At 37.8% G+C, this 22,432-nt stretch overlaps 1 protein-coding gene across 8 annotated transcripts in view; it reads left to right on the top strand.

Moving 5' to 3' along the window:
- The first annotated feature begins 14,384 nt into the window (after positions 1–14,384).
- rap1gapa (RAP1 GTPase activating protein a) overlaps positions 14,385–22,432 on the top strand; it is a 65,717-nt gene continuing 57,669 nt past the window's right edge. For 3 of the 8 annotated variants that reach the window (XM_081609172.1, XM_081609173.1, XM_081609168.1), the window contains exon 1: positions 14,387–14,569. In XM_081609172.1, coding sequence (XP_081465298.1) covers positions 14,526–14,569 — 44 coding nt within the window. In that variant the 5' untranslated portion in view covers positions 14,387–14,525. Of the gene's footprint in view, positions 14,570–22,432 lie in introns of all 8 variants that reach the window. The other 5 variants (XM_081609170.1, XM_081609171.1, XM_081609169.1 and 2 more) reach the window with 4 other exon arrangements.

The raw sequence follows: 22,432 nt of genomic DNA, 5'->3' as shown, positions 1-22,432 counted from the left end.
CTTTTTTTTTTTGATTGAATAATTGTGAAACTAATCTAACTCCATAATACTTGACCAACTGATGATTATTCTACATTGTTTTAATATTTAACACATAATGAGATCAAGCAGCTTTCTAGATCAGAGGGAAACACATTTAAGGTGAATTGGTCACTTACTGGTGTTTGTATTTCATGCTTCTGTGACTCCAGTCTGCATTTGAGGTTTTTTTTCTCTCCATGCTAGCCGACCTCTTCTACGTAATCGATTGGAAATCAGGCAATTAGGTGAGAAGCTTGACTTCAATGAGCAACAAATGAGGTGGAACAAATGTATTTTACACATAGTGTTGTTAGGGAACCCTTAATATCCTGTGAATTACATGCAATGAATAGAGAAACCTCTTCAGCACTGATTTGTATGACATCTGCTCAGATTGTAGATCCTGACAAACAGAGTTGGGGTACATTTTGAATTCCTTTCTTTCTCCTTTTTCTTTATATCTATTTTTACATTTCAGCATTTTGTTGTTGCTTCTCATGTTCAACTATCTTTCCCAGTGCCTCTGTGTCTGTCCATGAACAGCTGCACGCTCTGGTTTGTGTGCTCAGACAGTCACTCCCAATGCGCCGCAGCCTTTTCTATTATTAAACGTAACAGGACCTTTGCTTTCACAGTTAGAAATCTCAACGTTTGAGACGATCCCAGTGATGGAGGATACGCCATCCCTCTGCCTTACAAAACTAAGACAACAGAAAGAGAAGCCCCCCCTCTGTGGAGAACTCGCAGTCCTTCATGGCTCACGTTTCTCTATCGTCATTCTTTAAAAGCAGCACCAAATCACCACGTGTTTATTTTTTATGCATGTGGTTTGCCTTTCTGCCAACAACCACTGAATAAACAGACGGGTAAAGCTCTGCTGAAGGTGGAGATCTTTAGGTGGAGCTTTAGCAAACAGATTGTGAACATGAGTCATAAAGATGGCCGCCTTAAGGCAGAGACCAGTCAGTCTGTCTCCAAAAATCAATTTTTTGTCATAAGTACATGTAGTAATTTGGGTTAATTTAAAAAAGATGACCAAAGACTTAATTAAACTACCACCATAATGTATCTTCTCAATTTTATATTTCAATATAAATTTGTTAATTTAGACTCGAAGCATGTTAGATGTGATCTAAACGTAACAGGACCTTCACTTTGGTTTATGCAACAATTAAAAAAAAGCAACTTTATTTACAAATAAAGAATATACAATTGCAGACAGTAGTAGTGTGCTCGAGGTGCTGGGGTAACAAATCCACAGGATTCCATGAGAAAAAAATAAAAAAATAACAGTTTACAAATCAAATTCATGGTTTCTGCAACAATGCTTCGATAGTGGCCCTCGCACGTGACGTCACATTATTCGAAACTCCGCCCACTCCACCATGTTGGACGTCAAAACAACCTTTGTGCTCCTGTAAAGCCTGTCAAAAACTAACATATGGTGGCCTAATATCGCTTTTGTTTAGTTGGTTTCCCAGTAAAAATGGTCAGAGGGTGTTGCACAAACAAACAAGGCTAAAAACCAAACATGTCATTTTTTTTGTAACTTTTAACGAGGAAAAATACAACAGCGATATAGCAGCCGTCAATCATAATGGTGTTAATATTAACGTTCATATACTGTAAAAGTAATCATGATCAGAAAGATATAAAATTTTGCATTATGGCGAAGGTAACCGTTAGTAACCATGGAGACAGTGCCGCACCGTCATGTAGCCTAGCATGTAGGGGAAAAAACTGGTTAGCATCTTTGTACGTTTTTAATGCTGCTCCGGTTTAAGGCGAATCGCTGTTTATGACATAGTGACATAAATCATGTGGTGTAAATTTTGGCAAAGTTGGAAATTTGATCAACACGTCAGGAGGGAGGACTTACAGGCCGCTTTCTAAGCTAACTGTTTCATGCTTCTGTAAATCCCGCCGTCTATGAGCCCCAACCAGGTGTGTTACACAGACAAATTAGCTTGACTCAAACAAGTAGAAGCCATGAATAAACTGACAAAAACAACTTGGGAAAACAACTTAAGTCTTTCAGTTCAATACTCCCCATCCTCATTTCCGACGTCCGTCATGGCGTCTTGAATGATTAAGTGACGTAGTTGCAAATGGTCAATATTTTAGTGAGCTAGTTTTAATATTTAATTGTTTTTTTTGTAAGAGGTGAATCCTAATGTTGGAATCATTTGAAATATATTTGCTTGACTTTTTTTTAAGGATTGTTAAGTTTTACAACACAGTTTAAGTGATTTATTTTTATATTTGTGATATTTTCTAAGCACATTTGATTAGAAAAGTTTTGTACATGATTGAAAATGTCTAGGAAAGAAAAGCAAAAGATTGTTTATCTTAAATTTAATCTTGATGCAAAATAAAACCGTTTCAATTATGATAAATTATTGTAATCCTAAATAAATTACTTTTAAAATATTGATTCACAAAACCAAAGCACTGAGTGGTTTACTGTCTTTTTAGCTTTTTGTGATGTTTAAAGAGAGTTTCTGAAGGAAAAAAAAAGTAAGATTCATTCAAATTTCTTTTTATAAAATGGATGCATCGCTTTCCTACACCACTAAATTATTCATGTGCACGCTGTATTTTTGAGCCATCCTTGCTCAGAGGAGGATTTCTCCAAAAACCACAGGAAATAGCTTATTACAGTGAAAGCAAGCTGCCTCTTTGATCGTCCCGAATTGAACCGCCGTCTTTCCCACTTTTGCACCTCACATTTATTCTGGATTTCCACCACAGATTGCACCTGTGCTGTGCATGATAAATGAGTGTTTGCTTGACCTTTCTGGTCTTTTTGATGTCAGTCTTATTAGCAGTCAGCCACTGGTTATTTTTCCCCTACATTTCCTGGAAAGGAGCAGTCTTTGTTATGTTCCTACTCCTTAGAGAAGTACTGCACCCTTGGAAGTAGCCTCTCTTAAAATGCGAGTGCTCTTGAGTGCATGGCATGCAAGACTAATTCTTTAATTAGGAGGGTTGGATTTGATGCAATGTCATTGCGACTCTGTCGGGATGCATTAAGATTAAATTCAGTTGGACTCAATAATAAATGTCTGGCATACTTTCAATGATGCAGAGTGCAGGAACGGTAGATTAATTTCCTGCTGCGAGAGGTTTGTATGAAGAATGCTGAGTTGATACCTTACTATTGATCCTGATCCTTCCTGCCTTTTCTATTGACTCTTCTTTTGCTCCATATCCTTCTCAGAGGTTGCAGAGGTCATAATTGCTTTTTTTTTTTTTTTCAAATGAAGTCTTTATTTAACCAGATAAAAAACCCATTTAGATCAACATCTCTTTCACAAGGAAGACCTGGCTAGAAAGACAGCAGCGGCACACATCTTTATAGACAGTAAAGAAAACAGAAATAACAAAAATAGACATTAGAAATAAATAAAATGTGAAGTTTGACAAAAAAGGGCACTATTTAAGATTTAAAATACAAAGGCACTGTTGACAGGATATTCGTTGCCCGTTTTTAAAAATTTTTGTGAAAAGCTTCAGCTCTGCTTGGGATTTTATTCATGAATTTGAGAGAGGAACACTTTTGATCAAGACAGAGACATTGCATTTGAATTAGCAGCAGAGTGGGTTGTTAACATTTACTCATCATTCAACACAAATTGCCTTCCTTCCTCAGCCCACTTGTGAATGAATATTTATAGATTTGCTTAAAAGAACATATTCTCATTTGACTCGATTTGCTGTTCAGCACTAATGATCTCGTTTCCGCACCACTGAGCTGTTCGACAGGGGAAGGGATCCCACTTGTATGAATATTTTTTAGTTGTACATTTTTAGAGCTATTACATTCCCACAGCGACGACCTTTCAAGGTAACCCTTTGATCGTGCCCTTCACAGATTAGTTTAGCGTCACTGGAAGGTTGTTTGTTGCAGGACACCCAGCATGTTTCCTGACTCATCAGCAAGCCCTTCTGCCCTGCAGGACACTCCTGTACACACACGGCGACAAATGCAGACGCTTTAAAATTATTTTTGGAAATACCAGCTGTTATGAACCAGCCACTGTCTGTGCCTACGCACATCCACAGGGCTTATTTGTACTTTGGCATGCAAAACAGATGACGAATCCAAGATTAACAAGATTTTGTCTTGGGGATTAAAATGTTTTTTTAATTTATTTGATTCCATCTTTGTAAATGTTTCTCCTTTAGATCAACTTTGCCTTCTGGTCTTTATGCCTAAAAAGATTTAGAGTGAGCTTGAAAAAAAGTAAAACAATGATGTTGAGATAAGTTGTTTGAATAAGCTCTAAATGCTGTCGAAAGCATAAAACCCAGCATGGACAAAATCTTACATAACAATCAGAACATTGCTATGTACTGACAATGTTGAAAACATAAAAATATTATGTTATGACAATATATTTGTTGCGATATATTGCAACTTAATTTGCTGTCAAATATATAAGATAGAAACCATTTAATCATTTACATAATTTATCGAGAATACCTAGTTTCCACAAATCTGAACCGGAAGTGATCCACGCCATCTTAGTAGGCAAGTGCATGTGCAATGCGAAGTGGACCCATGTCTTCGAGACCAACCAAAAGAAAATATGTGGACACTCTTGACCAATGTGTGAGGCAAATATATGTGAGCAAAATCGCTTCTGTTGGGATGAGACGGAGAAAGAAAATACATCTAATACTACGATATTGTTCACTACCTAGTCAACTCAAGGAGTGTTTACACCGAGGAGGAGCTTTGCGGCATGAAAGCTATGGCCACATGCAATCAATGTTTAAACGGATTGGTAAGGGACGTACGAACTCTTCAATTGCAAAGTTCTGGTGATTGGCAGAGTAAGTACAACAGACACGTAGGCTACATGTCCGTCTGAGCTAGCAGATTAAAGCTACGTTAGCTAAGCTAATTTAGCTAGTTCGGCAGTAAGTACTACAGTAAATATCACTGATATAGTATTACACAGAAGGGGGTAGAGTACTCAGAATTCGTAATCGAGTATTGGGTAATTCTAAACTTGTGGCTTGTTTATTGTTACCATAGCAACTCTGCTTGTCGAGATGACTTACAAAAATTCACGAGGTGTGACGTCACATGTGAACAATGCGTTCAAACTTCTGATAATTTCTTAGCCTTTTTTTTAACATGTTGGAGGGTTTTATAAACAGAATATTTTATATTTAATGTACAAAACAATTTTAAAAAAATAATTTGCTTTACAAAATTAAAATGTTTGTATTACTTGCAGTACTATCCAGTTTTAATTTATTTATAAGACATTTTCCCCATGTTATAAGTGAAATAATCTGTCACAGAAATGAGTATTTTTGATAAATATTAAGGAATTATTGATTAAAAAAACCCTTCTATATCTTGCTGAAAAGCTACTTGTAAGTAACTGTCTTTTGAGATATTTGCACTAGAAACTGAATCAAAAAGACTTGATAAGATTATGTTTGCAGAGCTCAGAGCAATGTGCAGAGATATTTCTCCTTCTCCCATAGTATTTATGAAATGCTTAATCTGATCAGAGCATCTTCTTCCACATTTAAAAACTTTAATTAGCTTATTTCAACAGTTCCCTCCTCCATAAATAGCAAATTTGTGAGCCACGACAGAGCCGTGAAGCCGTTAATTTCTGCTTTGATGACCTTTTTGCCAGCTATTCCAATTTGAAAATAATTACAAAAATAATTTCTTCCCACTTTTGAGTTATGTTTTACAGTGTGTTGACCTATCACATAAAATCCTGATAAAACACATAATGTGACTGATGCGTGGCTGCTTTAGTTGGAACCATTCCTCTCAAGAAGAATCTCTTCCTTTAAAGTCGCAGTTGAGACCTTTCTGAGTGGATTTCCATGTTCTCTTTCTATAAACTACAGCACTCCACAGATGCAGAAAATGTAGATTTGTTTTTCACCATGTCCAGCAGAGGGCACTTTGACTCTATCTACTGGGATGCACTGCTCACACTTTAATAATAAATGCATGCTGATGTAAATGTTTCTGTGCCTCCACAGACAGATAAATTGGTCCATCATACAGTAACATTTTGGTGGAAAATAAAGAGTTTAAATTCAGTTTTCCCAGCGTGAGTTGAAAGCAAAGGGACTATAAGTTACCCTTTGGCTGTTTGTTATTTCTAACCCCAGCCAAGGGATTTATAGTGAAGTGCTTTTTGGGCTCGGTCTGTCGGTGCTGTGGCGAGTGATCTATTGATCACCTGGCAAAGGGACAAAGTCTTTCTTAGTCGTAGGGATTCATCAATCGTGGAGCTGCCAGCAGAGAGATCGTATGGCACTGAAAATATATTAGAAGTGAAATAGATCTTTCTCTGCAACGCAGATCAATATGCAACATGTCCTTGTGGCTGTTCCTTTATTCTCTGTCCAATCATAATTGTGTGAAGGAGATTGGCTGCCATGATATATTGATTACATAATCAATGCAGAATTGATGTCAAAATTAACTTATTGGTCCCTTCTTAGAAATCAGATGATGTCATTTATTATTTAAGCAATAAGGTGGACTGATAAAGTATTGAAATGAGAAAGAAATTACAAACACGGCAAAAACACAAATTCTAATCAAGTATTTTTGGTCCAGTTTCTGGTGAAAATATCTGAGTACACGTGAAATAAGATTATCATACAAGTGACTTTTCAGTCAATAATTTCCTAATATTGATGAAAAGTACCAGTTCCACTGGCAGATTATTTCACTTATAAGCAAATGTGCTCTGCCAGTGGAACTAGTACTTTTCTTTAACAGGGACGTCTAATAAGCAGATAAATGAAGTTAAATGCAGCACAATCCCGGGATAAAACTCTGTTAGAGGCTGCAGATTTAAACTGCTGAAGCCAGAGTTGGTTTAGATTAAAAATCTAGTCATGCGTTAGAATATCTCGATAGGAGTCCAGAATGTTCTCCATCCATTCTGGCTGAAACTGACTGGTCTGCAAAGACAATTAAGCAAAAACATTCATGTGTAGCCATGCAAAGCAAAAGACTGACTTCAGTGAAAGTCAAAAGCAAGATACAGGAGCTTGTTTTGAGTAGATAATTTCTTAATGTTGATGAAAAGAATTGACCAATTCTGATTTTTTATTTTTTTTATTTTTTGCCTTAATGCGACCAGTATCTGATCTTTTCATGACAGTCTGAACAACACAGGTCGGATTTTTTTATACGACCCAGGCCGCTTGGATATCCGATACGTATCCGATTCAAATGTGACCTAACGACCAGGTCGCATCCATCCAACCTGGGCGTCATTGATACTCGACCGACGTCACTATTCTGCGTCCTGATACACGAAAGCGGGAAGAAAAACAACAAATATGGCGGGCGATGACGAGGGTAAAGTTGTTAAAATGCTGCTCCGGTCGGACCATAACAACCAATATGTAAGCTATGCTCCACCGTTAGCATCCACGTTTACTTCCGCAAACACTGAGCGCTTCTTCTTTTTATAGCGGTTGACAAAACACTGAGTAAATTGACGTTATTGCGCCCTCTACTGCGCATGCAGGACACCTTCAGATCGTTTGCACGTTCACACTGGAGATCACATACAGGTTGTCTATATTTGGAAGCGTGAACGACCACTGCAAAAAAACAACAACAAAACTTTTCGACAAAAAATCAGAATTGGTTCAAGTCATCCTTCAGTGTGAACGCAGCCTTAGTTCCACTGTCAGATTATTTTATTTACAACATGGGGGAAATATATTGTTGTAAGTAAAATAATCTGCCAGTGAAACAAGTAGCCTACTTTTTAAAATCAGTTTTACTTAAAGCAATCTCCTATTACTAAAAAGTTTCTTGTATGTTAGATTTATCTTATTAAAGTCTACTAAGATATTTGCTCTATAAACTGGACCAGAAATACTTGTTAAGATTTTGTGGTTTTGCAGTGTAAAAGCAGGATAGAGCTAATTTCCCGTCGTCTGTCCACCATATTATTCTGGCCCTGAGTCGTGCAGGCTATGAAAGACCACAGTGTGTGAGATGAGGCTGTCCGGTTTCTCCCAGGGGCCAGAGTGACACATGACCTCAGCAGGAGGAGGATGTGTTCGGTTCCTCCCCATCACACAGATCCATACTGTAGCATCTTGTATCATTTTCAGTTGTCTGTTTTGTGGTGTGTTCAAAGCGTGTTTAAAGTCCAGCAGAGGAAGTGAAACTGATATGTTTTTATAAATGTGTTGCATGAAGTGAAGAAGGGAGGAGAAGTGCTGAATTACAAATCAAATATGACACCTAATCCACCCTCAAATCTCTCACCGTGACAGTGTGGCATTAAAAAAGCCCCCCGCCGCCTCCCCAGTGTGTCCTATCAGGTAATTCGAACCATCCAAAAATAACAAATGGCTTTAAATAATATGCCTCGGCAGCAGCCATGCCTGCTTACGCTCAGAGAGCTGCTGGAGCTGGAAAAGTGCATTGAAAATGGGATCTTCACTGAGCTAAAGCTCGGATTATTTCCTCATGCTCCAAAGCACAAATGGCCTTTGAATGTTCGCTCCCTTAAATATTTGCATGGCACCCCTTCCTGTGCGAACTCTCCCTCTTTAAACATCCAAGTGCGCCCAGTGTGTGAGCTCCTCGTTCATTCAGATTAAGAAAAATATTTACGATGTATGCAGCACAGTGGTCACGAGCAGCACAGAGTAAATATTGGGGATTGATTGAGCTCTCTCCTTTTCATCAAGTCTGTAGCTTTTTGGAGTGGAAACAAACAAAAACAGCCTCTGGTTGAATCCCTAATTTGAGATATTTTTAATCGTAATAAACCAGAGAAAAATTGTGTCAGTCATTTGCATTTTCAATTTCATTTCTAGATAATTTGTTTAGCAAAAGACTAACAAAAAGTAGCCCAACAAGCAAAATGAAAATTATGGATGTTAAAGTTTTTCTTTTTTAAATTATCTGATTCACCTTACTAAAAGAAGAGGACCAAAACGGATAAATGCAAAATATATAAAATAAAAATAAATCTAGCACTGCACACACCATCACCAAAAAAAAGAGGTCTCTTTTTCTTTTTCTTTCATAGTGCTGTGAGTTTAAATATAAATGTTTTTCAGAGGGATTGTAAATATAACTCCAACAAACCAACTCAAATAAAGAGCTGCACCTATTATAAATATGATGTAGATGGATTAAATTAATAAACTAAGCATATACACCGGCATAAAAACATATTAGAGTACTTTTGTTTTTTTTTGTCTCATGCTAATTTTTTAGATCATCAAACCAAATGTATCATCTAAGATAATTGGAGTAAATATAAAATGCAGCTTTGCCCTTTGTGAAAATAGAATAGCGTTTGCTGTTAATTGTTGTTAGCTGCATATTTCGTAACAGTTTCACTTGACACTCCCAGACTTAATTACTCCAGATCGCCTAAACAGAACCTGTCTGACATGAAGAACATGAAGTAGGATAAAAGATCCACATTATGTCCTGATCCTAAGAAAATACAACAGCAGATGAGAAAGAATGTCTCTGATATCTATCAGTTTTGAAAGGGTTTCAGAAGCATTTCAAGTGAAGATCGGAGACTGTGACTTACTGAAACCACTCAAAGTTTGCATGATGACTCAGCAAGGAGGTCAAAACGGAAGAAAGAGGTCAGACTAAAATGGCCGCCATGGGGGAGTTTTAAAGAAACTACCACTGGTGACTAAAAATAATACAACTACCGTCTCACATACCAACAGCTTACTCATTCCTTTATGGGAATCGAATCTGTGGACCTTTTTCAGAAACAGTGAAACATAATGTTTTGTTCTGGGATTCTTTGCTGCTTCAGGATCTGTGCAAGTTACTGTAATCAATGGAAGCTTGAATTCAATCCTGGAGTTGAATGTTCAGCCATCAGTTCATGACTTCCGGCAGAATTTGGTTATGATTTGATTTGATTTGATTTATTTCAAATAGGTTTTTAAAAATAAGAAAACAAGCAATGACTAACATAACCAAAAATAAACTTGTTTACTTTTCTGTTTGAAAAGTTGCGGGAAGAAGTGAGCGCTTATTTAATCTTACCTCAATAATTACCAAAATATTCATGTGCCTGTTCAATATACTAAATAAATAAATTATATTACATAAACAAAATGGTTACAAACTTTCTCTAATAACCAGATAAGAAAATCTACGAATAAAAATAGTAATAATGATGATTGTAAATAACAACCGGATATTAGCACAGCACTAACTGTTGTGAAAATAATAATAAAAACCTGACATTTTCTACAAAAATCTATGAATTCCTGAGTATCAAATATTGACAATTTTCAACTTTTGAATCTCAGAAAATTAAAAAAGTTGAAAATTTTCCACATTTTTTTCTTGAAAATTTCTGAGATTAATTTTGATTTATGACATTTTTGGAGATTAAAAAAAATTAAATGTAGCTACTTTATTTGCTTGATTTCAGGTTGTTTTTTTCTTTTTCTACTTTTGACTCAACAACGTTGGCCCACATGACAAAAAGTTTGGACACCCCTGGCCTAAACTAACCTTTGAACTCCTTGTGAGGCTGCAGGATGAAAACAATGAGAAAACACAAAACTATTGGACAAATTTGTTTTAAATTTTAAACTCCTGTAAGGCAAACGCATTAAAACTCAAATTATACAGAGAAAATTAAGTTCTGGCCAGATTCACAACCCACAGCCAGAGGAGAAATGCTTGCTGTGTTGTTGAGTAAACAACGTCCGCTTCCTTAAAGACAGGTTCTCCCTTCATCTTTTCATCAGATTTTCTGCGCGGTGAAAGCAGGACTGAGGATGAATGAGCGGTTTTTCCCTCCGTTCTGTCCACTCCCTCTCATCTTTTATGTCCTAAGCAGCAGGCATGCTCCGGCATCTATCCTCGCTGCTATCCTTTCATCGCCTGGAAATAAATTATTGAGTTTATGGGCAGTATTTTAGTCAGTCACAGACACCGAGTGGGAGGAAAAGTGTTTTTTATGCCTTTAGTTACAACAAAATCAATCAGAGCAGGTTATATGTTGATGTCCAAAATGTGCGTTTTGGCTGTTTTTAGCCATTTTATTTTGTCCTTGTGACTAACACTTATTGGCGTTTTTTTTTTTTTTTTTCCTGCACATCTACTTTGTGTTTTTGGACAAAAGAAGAGCCAGAACTGCTTGCAGCTCTGGGACTTGTTCCCGAGGTGATGTGATTAAAGGCTTCTGTCTGGGCGGCACCCACTTAAATGTCTTAAAAAACATCACAGCTACTTTAGCTAATTGAATTATAGATGACCAACAAAGCTACCAACAACGCTGACATGTGAGATCAAGAATGTGGCATCTAAATAACCCAGACTGTGTTTGTACTGTCCTAAAAAGAGCCCAAAGTTGAGATATTACATCTTCAGACTGACTTCCTCTCCTGAATGGGTCTGAGTGCATATTTTAAACGCAGAGGAAATCTTAAATTCAGAATGTTTCAAAATGGTTTTTTGATTTTTGTCATCTTCAGTCGTCCAAAGAAGGAACATAAATAGATAAGTCAGAAAGGAAGACAATGGTTGGTTAGACGTCTGCATAATTTGAAATCGTTTGCAGCCGAAGGGGATGTAGGACGATGTGCATTCAGTTCCCTTTTCGTCTGATGGCTATTTTTAAAATAAGATTCTGCAGTTTGTGAAGCTCCTACTTGGTTATAATATCCAGACAATGTGTCACTTTAAACAGCTTTATCTCTTGATTCTGAAGATCTGATGTAACATATGCAGCTATGTGTAATAAACTCTCCTTTTGCTCCTTTTATTGACATTCTGAAGTGATAGGCAACTTTAACCTGATTCCTGTGTGTTTTGATAATTCAACTGATTACAGTGCAGTTCTGTTTGAAAGTGTACTGGCTAAACTGTGGTTGTAAAATTTAAAGAGTAGCTTGTACAAACACCTAAAGTGCAGCTTTGAAAGCCGTGCACAGAAATGTAGATTGTGGTTTTTAAGAATTAGGCACCTTGAGACAAAAATTGGCAATAAAATGTAAAGTTCAACAGAAAGTATATGTGTTTTTATATCCAAGTTTAAACAAAAGGTAGAACCAAGAGATTTTTACTGAAAACCCAACTTTGCTGCAGCCAAATTAGCTTTTATTCTTTCTTAAATTTGGCTAAAAGTAGCAAGTGTTTTGAAACAAAGTGACCCAAATCCTGCACTGCAAAAACACGAAATCTTACCAGTGCAAATATCTTATTACACTTGAAATAAGAGTAACTTAAAAGTAACTTTTAAGCAATATATAGGGGTTTGATTTTAGTAGTTAATTTCTTAATATTGATGAAAAAGTCAATAATTTATCTGTTGGCAGATAAATTAACTTATAACACGGGAAAATATTTTGTTATAAGTTAAATAATCTGCCAATAGAACAAGAAACTAGACACAAATACTTGGTAAGATTTTGTGTTCTTGTTACTGAAAATACATTTATTCAGTCGAGCACAAAATAAACGGAAAACTATCTTTTAATACAGCAAACAGGTGTATTAGGGCCATTAGAGTTTTAGCTCTACAGTAGATATCGGGCATCTTTATTTGTTTGATTTTAGTTTTTTTTTTTTTTTTTTTTTTGGCTCGCCACGATGTTTGAGTCTAAACTTTAGCCGTAAAGTTTGGACACCCCTGTTTGAAGCCGTGCATCTGTCCAGAACAACCACGACACGGCAAAGAAGCAAAACCAACACAGTCAAGCCAAGAACTGTGAGGAATTTCTTTTCCATTTCACTTTTGTCAAAAATAAAGCAGTGATGTAATTATGGAGCGATGATGTAATTGTCTTTCAGCCTGATTGTGGTCGTTTCATAAGCCCATTGATTAATTAAGTGCTCAGTAACCAGAAGTGCTTTGCAGTTAATGTGATGCAGGCATCTCAGTTGGTGCTCTGAGATTTTTACTTCCTAGATTGGGGCTTTTTTTTTTTTTTAATGGATTCATGATTAAAAGCTAGATTAAGTGTCTTCCAACTAATAACAGTCATATTTCTTACCCGTCTCTGCGCCTTATGACGCCGACCTTCCTTAAAAAACAACCTCAACGCTTCGACAGTCAGGACTTTTCAGACAGCTGGCTGATGCTGGATCTCAGCCCTTTTATTCAATAATCTGGGACAGCAGCATTAAAGTATCGTCGTCGCCGCTGATCGTTAATCAGGCACAACAGGAGAGTCCAGAGACTCAATTTAATCAGCGCAGATGCAGTAAAAGCACTGCAGGCATAACTCTGAGTTAGCGTTCCCCTTTGTGTGCATGCAGAAGATGAACAGATAAGAGATGTTCAGAGGTCGTCACCTGCCGTACAGTACGCAGTTCAGCAGAGGACATGCCTGTTGTTGAGACATTTCTGAGGAATGTTCTGTCTGATATCTACAACTTGTTGGATTAGCTGTCCTGTTGTGCAAAAAGGCGAAGAACCGGTTTTACTAGACTGTTACAGAAAGTCAAACTCTCACTGATATGTTTCCTTTTAGAAGAAAAAAGCCGAATTACCTTACTTACATTGTGTTTTTTGAGTACATTTAAATGAGTAAAACAAATTAACTTGGGGTGTTTCCTATAATACACACATTTAACATATTGTGTGGAAGTTTCAGGCTAATTTACAGCCATTGTAATACAAAAGAAAAATCAATTTGAATAATAAAAGTGAGATACTGGGAACATAGAAACCCGTTATTGTTTTTAAATCAGATGTTCTGAAATTCTGGGACCTCGTAACATTTAAAACTGTACGATTCATGTTTAAAGTAACTTTGACACAAAATTAGAAATGTTTTGTGACAGAGAGGGGGAAGGACATTTAAATAATTAAAAAAAAAACAATATATTAGAACAACCAAAATGAATTTTTATCAATGTGGATTGAAAAACAGTTTAAAAAGGACCAAAAATGCTGTTGATGGTATTAAAAATGTATAAATAACTGTACATTTAAGGATGAGAATGTGAGATTTAAGTGGAAATAATTTCCGTTAATCAGGTGTTTGGAGATTTGAATAAGTTGGTGAGAGAGGGGCAGGAAATCACAAGAGGTACCTGCTCCTTTTCGAACAAGTAATTGTGCGTGATAATCTGTTTTAATTTCTATCTGAAATGACATAAATAAGAGGGAGGGCGTTGTTAGGGTGTTTGTGTGGAAAGCTTGTCACTGCGTCTCCTGCTCCCCCGGAGACTCGCCTGGTCAGCAGCCCCCCCCCCCCCGCTTCCTCGCAGCCTTCCTCCTCAGTGTCCTCTTCATCCTCTTGCCGTTTCTTCTCTGTCGGTGAAGGAGGCGTGTGGGCTGGAAGAGGAGGAGGAGGAGGAAGGAAGAGGAGCAGGAGGCAGGGCATGTCAGGCTGTGGGGGAGTGGAGCCCAGGCGGCAGGCAGTGCATACAAACACACGCTGACACGCACACAAACACGCTCAGTCAGCGTAAGTGAACCAAGCGCCGGCTCCACTCAGCTGTGAGTTGACTGGTTTGTTTCGCCAGTATGCCGCAGAGGAAGAGGAGTTTCACTTTTGGAGCCTATGGAGGGTAAGAATGAATGAGACTGATTCCCAATGACTCGCTTTGACGTGTGACTGTGAGCCCGAGTCTCTGTTATTAGCTGCAGCTTCGGTGACTCTGCAGAATATTTTCTACTTTGCCGTTCCTGCACGGGAATGATGTCATTTTTATCGCCTTATTCCCGCGTGTCTTTCTTGATGTGTTTGTATCTTTTATTAATATTGTTCAGGTTATGAGATTTTGAAACTTGAGCGGGATCAGTGTGACCAATAAATGAACTTAAAATGGGGGGGAATAAAACATTCCAATAGTATTAATCTACAGAAAAAGACAGCAGTTATTTAGCTTTTTATTCCGAATTTTTGAGGTTTGTTGGCGTTTGCTTTATTTTCTCTGATATACCTGAATGTTTGCAGGACATAAAGCATTAGTCAGCAAGTGTTTTTGATGGGCATGAGGTAAATAGGTGTCCCAGTGCAACTGTTGCCTGGCAGAAGAGATCGATGGTGTGTTTGATTGTGTGTGTGTGTTAGAAAATGGCCTGCAGAACGTCTTAAAAATACGCTACTGTTAATTAACAGGTTGTTAAAATGGAGCAGACCCATTGGCACACACAGGACAAACTTTCTGAATTTACCTGTTCAGATCAGGAACTCTTGGCCTGAAAAATGATCCCATGTGTGAAGAAGGCTCGTAATTCTCCAGAGGAAAGTGCATGCTGAGCATGAACGCAGCTTTGCACTTTTTCTGCCTGCCAGCATATTCAGTTTTCCAGTTGCGAACATGTTTAAGTACATGCAGTGTTGATGCTGACTGAAAAAATCATGACCTTTTAAGACGGCAGCTTCGCTTGCCGCTCTTGATCTGAGGAAAACTTGGTGCTGCACTATAAGGCCTGTCACAATAATCAATAAATCAATTAGTCTCATGAGAAATTAAAACAAGCTCGCTTGCATAATTTATCGTTTTTCTCTTTTTCTTCCAAAGCTGGAGGATAAAAGTCTTCAGTCCGGTATTTTGGTTTCAACCAAATTATTTTGAAAGACAGTTTTGGTTTCAAAAACTTCACAATTAATTTTATTTAATGTTTCTGTTGTTTTATTTATTTTGTATATTTAAAATGTCTCCCACTTCCAGAGTTAAATGTTCATTTAAAGTTTATTGATCTTTGAGAATACGTTATTGCATTATTATACAATTTTATTACTTTAAAATGGCCTCAAAACAATATTATCGTTTATCGTGATAACTTCTGGGACAATTTATCGTCCAGCAAAATTTGTTATTGTGGCAGACTTAGCTGTAATTTTTAAATTATTTTCTGGAGAGGATATCTTGTTTTCACCAACATTCATGTTTGAATCTCAAACCCTTTCATTTGGGGTGCCACAGGGTTTATCTTCAGAACCCTTTCTATTTGCTGATACATTCATCGTCTAGAGTCAAATTTGATTGATGAGGGCTGCACAGTGGAGCAGTTGGTAGGGCTGTTGCCTTGCAGCAAGAAGGTTCTGAGTTCGATTCCCAGCCCCGTTCTTTCTGCCTGGAGTTTGCGTGTTCTCCCTGTGCATGCGTGGGTTTTTTCTGGGTACTCCGGTTTCCTCCCACAGTCCAAAAACATGACTGTCAGGCAGTGGCGCAACTACACATTATTCAGGTGGATGCGAAAACATAGATAGGCGCCACCCCCCACCTCCGAAGGAACGTTAGGGTGAAGGAGCGACGCTCACTCGCTCTCCATCACACCCCCCCTCGAGGCGACGATACGTGAAGGGTAAAACTCGCTACATTTACCTCGTTATGTGCGCGAGTTGAAGGAGCGTAAGGCGCGCTGAAGTGTATGAGAAACATCATCGGCGCACCGCCCCCTCCAGACGGGGTTTTGGCGCCCCCTCTGGTGCTGCGCCCCTATACATTGCATACCCTGCATACCCACTTTTTGCGCCACTGCTGTCAGGTTAATTGGCCTCTCCAAATTGCCCCTAGGTGTGAGTGTGTGTGTGTGCATGGTTGTGTGTCCTGTGTGTCTTTGTGTTGCCCTGTGACAGACTGGCGACCTGTCCAGGGTGACCCCGCCTCTCGCCCGGAACGTTAGCTGGAGATAGGCACCAGCAGCCCTCCCGACCCCACTAATGGACAAGGGTGTAAAGAAAATGGATGGATGGATGGATGATTTGATTGATGACATAATATTTAGACATAGTACATTTAGTGTTTCGTCTAGAATCTAGAGGGCCGCATAAGGAGCTACGGCGGGCCGAATTTGGCCCACGGACCTCGAGTTTGACACATATTGTCTCGGGCTTACAATAAAAAAATAATTAGATTTTCTTTAGCCACTTTATGCTGCTGATTCCTGTTGCTTTGGCTGTCTGAATACCACAATGTTTGATGAGAAGGCTAACTCGTGTTGTGGTTAACAGCTGCGTTCAGACATTTTGTTGTCGTCTCTGACCTCTACATCGTTCTGCTTACATCTCCGACCCCTTGGCGCTTCGTATCTCTGAGGTCACCTGGTCACAGGTTGTATGAACACCAGAGGAGACGGAGCTTTAAAATTAATGCCACCTTGGTTGTGAATTGCTTTTGTTGAAACTTTTAAAAAGTGGGACATCCTTTTAGTTAGAAAATCCTTAATTTGATAAATTATGATAACTTTATTCTGTGTATGGTTTGTTTTAGCCTGATTTACATAAATACACCTCTGTAAAAACCACTGGTCTGAACCTGACTGAAAACCTGGTTACTCCACCGAATATTGATTTCTGAGTTAAAACATTAGTATTGTTGTTTCTAAATCAATATAAACTTGTTTTCTTTGCATTATTTGAGACCTGAAAGCACTGCATCTTCTTCGTTATTTTGACCATTTCTCATTTTCTGCAAAAAACAAAAAACATTTTTGCTTGGAATTTCAGAGACATGTTGTCAGTAGTTCATAGAATAAAAGAACAATGTTCATTTTACTCAAACATAGACCTATATAGAATATAATCAGATAAACTGATAGTTTTGCAGTGGTCTCTTAAGTTTAGAGTTGTACATATATATCTATTTATTTAACATTTTATAGTTTATTTTGTGGTAGTTATCTGTAAAAGTCACAAACCTCTGTTTAAAAACGTTAAGAAGTTTGTCACTTGTGCTTTGAATTAATTTTCTGCTGCCTCTTATTATATTACTTCTGTCTAGTGAGTTGGTGTCCAACCCAAGATTTCTGTTCTGTGTTTAACTAAAAGGCTTTTAAAGAAGCTTTACTGCATTTGCTCTTGTTAGACAGGACAGAAAGGTTAAAACTCAGAATATAATCCAGTTTCTTTCACTTCCATTCATGCAGAAACCAACACTGCTCGGACTGATGCGTATTTTCACTACATTGTTTGTTTTACTTGCAGCTCATTCCCGTTAGCAGCTCATCCTGAGCCGTTTTCACACAAGAAAAAAGCTCCTGTGTGAACAGGTCAGGTTTTTGTCTGTTAAAATACGAACAGCTGCTTCTCTCTTTGGGTTTCATTCACACAGTACTTGGCAGTAATGCAAAAAGTACACTTTGTTTGTCAGAATGAATTTGTAATTCTAGATATTATCTGTCCATTGTACTTGGATGTAGTTAAAATTTCATAAACTTTAAGACATAAAGTTCCAGGCCAGAAGAAATGACAAACAGTCACAACTTTAGTGCTGCAAGAAACATTTTAAATACTAATTTCCGCATTTGTATAACACACTTCTTCTTGTATCTCTTCAATACTCTTTTAAGTTTTTTAGTTTCACATTGACTGTTCCTCGAGAACTTTAACTTTCAATTGTCTGCAATCAGTTTCCAACTTGTGTTGAGTCAGTCTGATTATAATCTTACTCAGAAATGTTACTCCACAGGGGAAATATGTGTTGAAATCTGAAAGGAAACGGGTAGTGACAACAACTGCTGCGGCTGGTGAAGTAACAACTGTGAGACTATTTATTGCACCTTGTCATCATCTTTATAATATGAAGAGGGGTAAAGGTGACACATGAAGGTGTTTATAGTGTAGGTGTTTTATAACAGCACTATTCATAGTTGAAAAACAAGCCTTCAGTACAGGAGATTTACTTTTTACATTTTCAATCTATGCTGTATGAAGACTGCAGATGCTTCCAACAAAACAGACTAAAGTTACAGCAGAACTGCATTAGATTATTTTAATTTATGTTAGTTTAATGAGTTTGTAACGTGGTTGTTACTCCGGTCTGTGCTGGTGAAGAAAAGCTAAATTAATAGGCAAAGCTCTTGTTTATATTGAGGGTTGGACTGGAAAAAAATCAACCTCATACTTTAAGGAGTTAACGAGGATACTTTTTGGATACTTCCAAAATACTTGAACACTCCATCACAGTATTGAAGCCTTAAAGAAGCATTCATCTCGTTGGTTGTGGTTGTGTTTTCAAAGAATAATGAGAGTGAAACAAAACATAGAGATAGGAAATGATTGATCGAATGCTAACGCTTCCAAGAGTAGTATTCAATAGAGGTTTAACTGTCCCAATCAAAAGGGATAGATGTAGCTCCTGAATGAACTTTGAACTCTGGATGGATGTTTGAGCGATATTTGTCAATCGTCAAGATAAAATAGCAATGTAAACTGAAAGCTGAAGGGGGGTGATGACAAATGTATGAAAAGGAGAAATAGTGATAATATTATGGCAGTTATTTTATTGATATTTTCTCATTTTTAGATTTAGTAAGGGTTGGGTTGCTTTAGCTGATTGCTCTGAAGGCAGATTTACCACAGTTTTTGTAGTAAACGAAGCTGAAATTTTGGCACATTTTGCAGCGTTAGTTTGAAGAGCATGTTTTTCCTTTTCTCCCCTCCTTTATTCCCTGCTCTCCATCTTAGTCACACACTGCTGATACTAAAGAGAGAAGATATTTTGTGATGTGATTGGACCAGCTCCATGTCAAGTGCATTTTTCAATGGTAATGCAAATAAAAGAAGTGTTGGGAATGTAGCCCTGATGGCATACCCACCCACCGGGAAACTGCCCGGTATGCCAGATTGCCAGTACGCCCATGTTTGTGTTATGAAATGTTTACAGTATGGGTTAAATCCAGGAACAAGTGGCTGAAATAAACGTCCTCCCTACGGTCTGAAATGGACGCCTGCGGGATATTATCGGAGGGTACGCACAAAACTATCACTGCACCTGACTCACAAGAACACAACCACATCTCCAACGTGCCTCATGTGCCCATTGCAAAACCAGCACAAACCTAAACCACACAAATACAGGCCACATGCGCATAACATGCATGGCCCAATAAAACAGCTGACCTATTCTGCTGTTTTTTTCCTTATGAATTATGGAAAATAATAAAGATGGGAAAGCAAAGCCTATTCGTATGATCCACTGGAGGTGGAGGATAGAGATTCCCATGTTCAGGTGGTGTGTCATATGTCAGAAGAAAGTCCAGGAGGTGAAGCAACAATATACTGTATGCTTAATTTCTACACTTTGGACAAACATGTAGACTAGATTTAACTGTTTTAACCTGCAGTTCTAGCACGACGCTCAGGAAGAGTGCGGCAGATGTCACGGTTGTCCAACCTGATAACCAGTTTGCGAAACCACAAAGAAAAAGCTCATAAACCAGCGAACCCACCAGAACTGTGCTCACGTGTAAAAAGCTCAGGCAGGATCCAAACAACCACTGGAGGGATCAAACTCTGCTCATTCATTTTTAGCTTACAGAAAAATCACCAAGCCATCGAATAAACAAAAGTAAACTGATGTACATGTGCCCATAGACTCACACAGATGTGGGCTCCAGGGCTTCATACAAGACGCTTTGACACAAAAGATATTTTTTTCTCTACAATTTAGGTAATAGCTAAGACTTTTAGATAATAAACAATCCCATAACTATTTACGTAAAGGAAAATCTCAAGGTAAGCTGCATAGCTGCCAGAAGGGTTCGAGGTGGTTCAGCCATCTTTTCAGGACGCTTCCCACTGGGAGAAGAGAGCAGACTCTGCGTATGCTGGACCAAAGAACGGATGCATAGATTGGTCTTCTGTATTTGTCCTCATTATTTGTTGTTTATTTCATCTGCTGCAGCTACTGGAACAATTGATTGAAGACAGTGGGGGAGTGAACGAGCTTTCTATTTTAGGCAAACAGTAATTTTTTTGTGTGTGTCAGTGGCCTGGAAAGGCATTACACTTGACATTTTGGTATGTCAGCCGGATAGATCAGCGGGGGATGTGTAATACACCCTCCCTGCTTCACATTATTGGCATTCAATGAAACAAACGCAGTCGCCAAGGAGCTCAAGATACAAGACACTGCTCTTCCAATCAAACTTTGATGTAGCTGGTATTTGTTTTGCCCAAGGTAGATCATGACCTCGCTGAGAATTGCTATTTCCTACAAAATGGTTTGCAGACCAGATTGATCATCACGCAAATATTACTTTTTTCTATCTATTACTTGTAGAAGCTCACATATTTGTTAATAAGATGACACATACTGTAGCTATGTGGCTTTGTCTGGTGGCTCTGCTCATAAACTCCTAATCATGACACGGAGCTATGAACTGCTAAATGAGCGCCCTCACAGTCTGAACAATGGCGCTCTATGTTGCATAGAAAAGCTGGAAGAATGCTCATCAGTCCTGTAAAAAAAGAAAACAGCTGAATGGAAAGATAGGCATTGTTTGGAAATCTGAGATGTTCTCAGTTGTTGTTGGTAAGGTCATCTGATTATTTGAAAAATGCAATTCCTGCAAGTAAACAAGAAGACAAAAAAATGAGAATAATCTGGTTTAATCTGCAGATCATGAGAGGAATTTAACGTTTTACTCTGAATGAAAAAACGTTTATGTATATTCATTGTTGTTTAAATAGAAAATCAGCTGTTTTTCACAACCTGATGTCTAAACCTTACACTGTTAAACATTTGAAGTTGGTTTAGCTTGAAAATGAAAGTCTACCTGCTGCCCTGAAAATGCAATTAGAGTCAACAATTAAATTGTTTTGGTTTTAAATCAAAAATGAAAGTTCATGAAGTTAATTTAACAACAAATACAAGTTGTCTAAACATTGTTTTTAAGTTAATAAATCTTGAATTTTGAGTTTTAACTTAATGCTCCAATTCAAACCTAATAATCATTTCACAACATGCAAGAAAGAAAAAACTGCCCTGTCCTCACCTGGTTAAAAGCCACATTTCTCTGTTATTTTCACTCAAATTATCAAGTTAAAATAAATACGTATTTTACCTTAGAATAATTTAAATTCTTGTTTCATATTGAAAGAGCAAAATTTCTGATATGATGGTGAATTTTATTAAACTTCATAATGAATTCAGCTCAGAAACATTTAGTGTGAACAGGACATTATCCTCAAGCATTAAAATAAAAACATTTGCTTTAATAAAACACGAGTCAGATCAATGTAACTGCTGCTAAGCATTCTGGGAAATAGGTCCCACACCTGTCTTTTTCTTCTTTCAGTTTTTTTAAGTGATAATAGTTTATTCAACTCTCCGAGGCTTGACAAAATTAATAAAAAGTTAACACAAATTATTACTGTAAGTTTATCACACACATGTAGGTTCAAAATCTAAAACTCGCTACATTTATTTGACTTAAAGAGTAGAAGAGAGTAGACACAACTGAATGCAGCTCAAATGTTTTACAGTGTACTGCGTTAAGACAAAAGAAAACAACGGACAAGCTAATTTTGTTTGAACAAAAGTAAACGCTGACACGATTAAAGATGACTGTGCAGCAAAGCAGAGCTGCTGGCAGCGCGTTGAAGCACCCTTCTGAGGGCAGCGGCCAAACAAACAGCAGGGCAACCAGAGGGCCCTTCAGGGGCCCTTCAGGGGCCCACCTTGCATATTTACTGT

The sequence above is a fragment of the Poecilia reticulata genome, chromosome 7, assembly GCF_904066995.2.
Source record: "Poecilia reticulata chromosome 7, P_reticulata-male-v2, whole genome shotgun sequence".
NCBI lineage: Eukaryota > Metazoa > Chordata > Actinopteri > Cyprinodontiformes > Poeciliidae > Poecilia > Poecilia reticulata.
The sequence above is the reverse complement of the archived record's forward strand: the minus strand, read 5'-3'. Positions and strand labels throughout refer to the sequence as shown.